The sequence below is a fragment of the Seriola lalandi genome, unplaced genomic scaffold, assembly GCF_002814215.2.
Source record: "Seriola lalandi dorsalis isolate HSWRI2012SDOR001 ecotype SW California unplaced genomic scaffold, Sedor1 jcf7180002054584, whole genome shotgun sequence".
Lineage (NCBI taxonomy): Eukaryota > Metazoa > Chordata > Actinopteri > Carangiformes > Carangidae > Seriola > Seriola lalandi.
Window position 1 is genome coordinate 9,658 of NW_019525137.1, and position 2,844 is coordinate 12,501.

The 2,844-nt window shown below is 49.2% G+C and overlaps 1 protein-coding gene across 1 annotated transcript in view; it reads right to left on the reverse strand.

The window, feature by feature from the left end:
- Positions 1-2,629, reverse strand: part of LOC147818416 (uncharacterized) — a 3,186-nt gene extending 557 nt beyond the window's left edge. Inside the window, exons 1-5 of the mRNA XM_087177224.1 lie at positions 2,253-2,629; positions 1,843-2,169; positions 929-1,755; positions 630-839; positions 143-528 (exon numbers count right to left, since the gene is read on the reverse strand). Of these exons, the coding sequence (XP_087033350.1) occupies positions 143-528; positions 630-839; positions 929-1,755; positions 1,843-2,169; positions 2,253-2,629 (2,127 nt within the window). The remainder of the gene's footprint in view (positions 1-142; positions 529-629; positions 840-928; positions 1,756-1,842; positions 2,170-2,252) is intronic.
- Between the last annotated feature and the right edge of the window lie 215 nt (positions 2,630-2,844).

The following is a 2,844-nucleotide window of genomic DNA, read 5'->3' on the forward strand; positions in this document are numbered from 1 at the left end:
TGTAAAACCTTCACTGACACTGAATTTGAATGATACTTGTGTTGTGGATTTAAGAAATATGTAAAAATATGTACTCAAAAATAATTAAGAATTATGCTCATGTTCATATTCATACATTCTCAAATTAACACATGATGCTTACCATATCTTCATCTTCAGCTTGAATATCAACTCCAGCTACAGAAAATGAAGAAGAGGGAGCCAGGGTGGATGGACCGTGAGCCAGGGTGGATGGAGCCAGGGTGGATGGACCGGGAGCCAGGGTGGATGGACCGGGAGCTGTGGAGGAGACGCTGGAGGCCAAACCAGATGGGACAGTGGAGGGACCTTGAGTTGGAGAGGCTTGAGCATGAGAAACCACCAGCACAGTGGGATCCTCTGAGACATCAGAGAATCCCTCATCTTCTTCTATTTGGTCCTCCACATCATGCTGCTCGATGAGCTGAGCCGTCTCCTCTGAATCAGGGTGCATATCCTGCAGGGCCTGACCAGTCTGCCGGAACAGATACTGCACCCCGATGAGCTCTCCTGAAACAATATGCATAAAGTGAATCATTTACAAATGTTTATAAAATGAATAAAGGATTTTAAAACTGAGTTACATTACCAATGAGTTGGCAAGTGCTTACCAGTGTAACGGGAGGGTGGGCAGAACTGTGGTGCCACCTTCCTGCCAAACAGCTTCTGGTAATTTTTGTTCACGCAGTGAAGCAGGTCACCAGAATAGCTGCGTAGGGGAGATGGTCCAGAGGATAGGGCTGCAGCACCACGGTCCTGGTTCCACCTGTGCAGTCCTTCCAACAGGTAAATCTGGAAGTTCACACTGTTGGCACTGGTCCCTAGAAATATATTATTAAAAATGTAATCATGAAATATTCTTAGATTACACAACACAAAACATGAACGAAGATGTCTAACAGACACAAACCTGGTATGAAGCGGTTTAAGTGGAGGTGAAAAGACTCCAATGATGTCGAGCCTCTGGCACATCTGTAGATGGGAAGGTGCACTCCTCCCTTTGTGAGCTCCCCTGTCTTGGTGTAGAGGGCAACACCTGGAAGGTCCTGGATGCACTTAACATGCTTGTTCTGGACCCTCCAGATGTGCTCCATCCTCTCACTGTCGAACAGGGGAACTCCAAGGGAGTCGTTGCCACTGCTTCCCATGAACAGCCGGAGCAGCTCCTCCAGCAGCTGAACAGTGGTCTCCTCGCCACGGGTCCTCCTCCGGCAGTGGAGAGCCAGCTCCTCCCTCGAAAGGTATTTGCGGATGTCGCCATCAGCAGGGAGAGACAAGCCCTGGGACTGAAGCTGTTGTTTTTTAGCCTCGCACAACAGAGCTAAATCAGCTGCATCCCACTCAAATATGCAAGCCGATAGGCGCGACATAAAGATGGGATACAACTGATGAGCATCAGTTGTGCATCCCAGGGCGATTCGCCGCATAAAATGCCAGATATCCAGCCTTATTGTAAGGTCTGGCCACCCGCTGAATCTGGCACTCAGCTTGGTCTTTCCTGTCTCAGCACAGCAGCCACAGTCTACATACAGGGCAACAGGGGGATCCACACCAGCCCGCTGGTACCTTTTCACAAGGTCTGCTGCCATCATGTCCAGGCCAGCTCCCTCCTGAGCGGTCAGCACACTCATGAGTATCTGGCCATACTCATTGCCAACAGAGGTGAGCCAGAGCGCTGTCCCCTTGGCAGTCCCGGCAAGCTTCGTGGTGATCTGAAGCACACAAAATGTATAAGACCTTGGTGAACATGATTCAGAAATCCTAAAGTAAAGGCACTAGTCAATGATATAAGCAGTTATTTTAGAGAAAAAAGTTTCTTCAAACTTTTTGGTGGAGTCCATTTTTAAAATGGTCCCATAGGTGGAGGTGATGCGGGCCTTGATTTCCTCCAGCCTCGTCAGGATGTCCTGGCTGTAGACTGAGAGGAGCCGCTTACAGCTCGGCACCACAGCAGGCTCTGGTGGTTCAGGGAAGACCATGGGCAGCAGTCCGGAGCGCTGGAGGAAGTCCAAACACTCAGTGGTGTATCTTGCCACGCGATGCAGCCACTCTTCTGTGTGGTTCTCCCTCAGCTGCTTCAAAACCCGTGTTGGGCTGTTACCCAGGCCCCTCTCTCGCAGAAGCCGGATCACCCGGATGTCACACGCGAACCTTGGACATAGACAGATATATCAGTAAGAATGTTTTACATATTTCTATTTAACAAGGGAACAGATAAAAGATACATTACTCACTTTTGAGTGAGGATGACCCGAAACTCCGACCTGTGTGCCAAGTCCAGCTGGGTGAGCACAGTCTGACTCCAGGACACATGGGAGGATCTACATTTGGTGCAGGTCAGAGTCTCTGTCACCACATTGTAGATCCTGTCTACATCCAGGACCCGCCGTGCCCTCTTGTGCAACCCAGCTCCTGTGAGCTGGTGCTGCCCACAGTCAGAGTTCGGACAGACCACCTTCACCTTCCACAACTTGTATGGCATCCACACAAGAAGTGAGTGGGCAAAAAAGCGGTCTGGAGCAGGAGCCTGGTTGTAAACACCGCTTGGCTGAGGTGGGAAGTACCAGAGCTTCAGGTAGTCTTGAAGCTCCAGTTTTCCCCTGGGCCCCATCTTGAAAAGCATCTTCAGAATCCATTTGTGGTCTTCAGGTGACAAGCCTTCTGACCACAAACGGGGCAGCTGAGGTGTCGAAGGTGCTTCTGTGCTGGAGTCAGCAGTCTTTGAAATAGACAAAACATGACATAAACAAGAAAACATAAGTATATTTTATACTGGTAAGAAAAAAGACACTGCTAAGGATCTACACAGTATGAAATTAAATGATA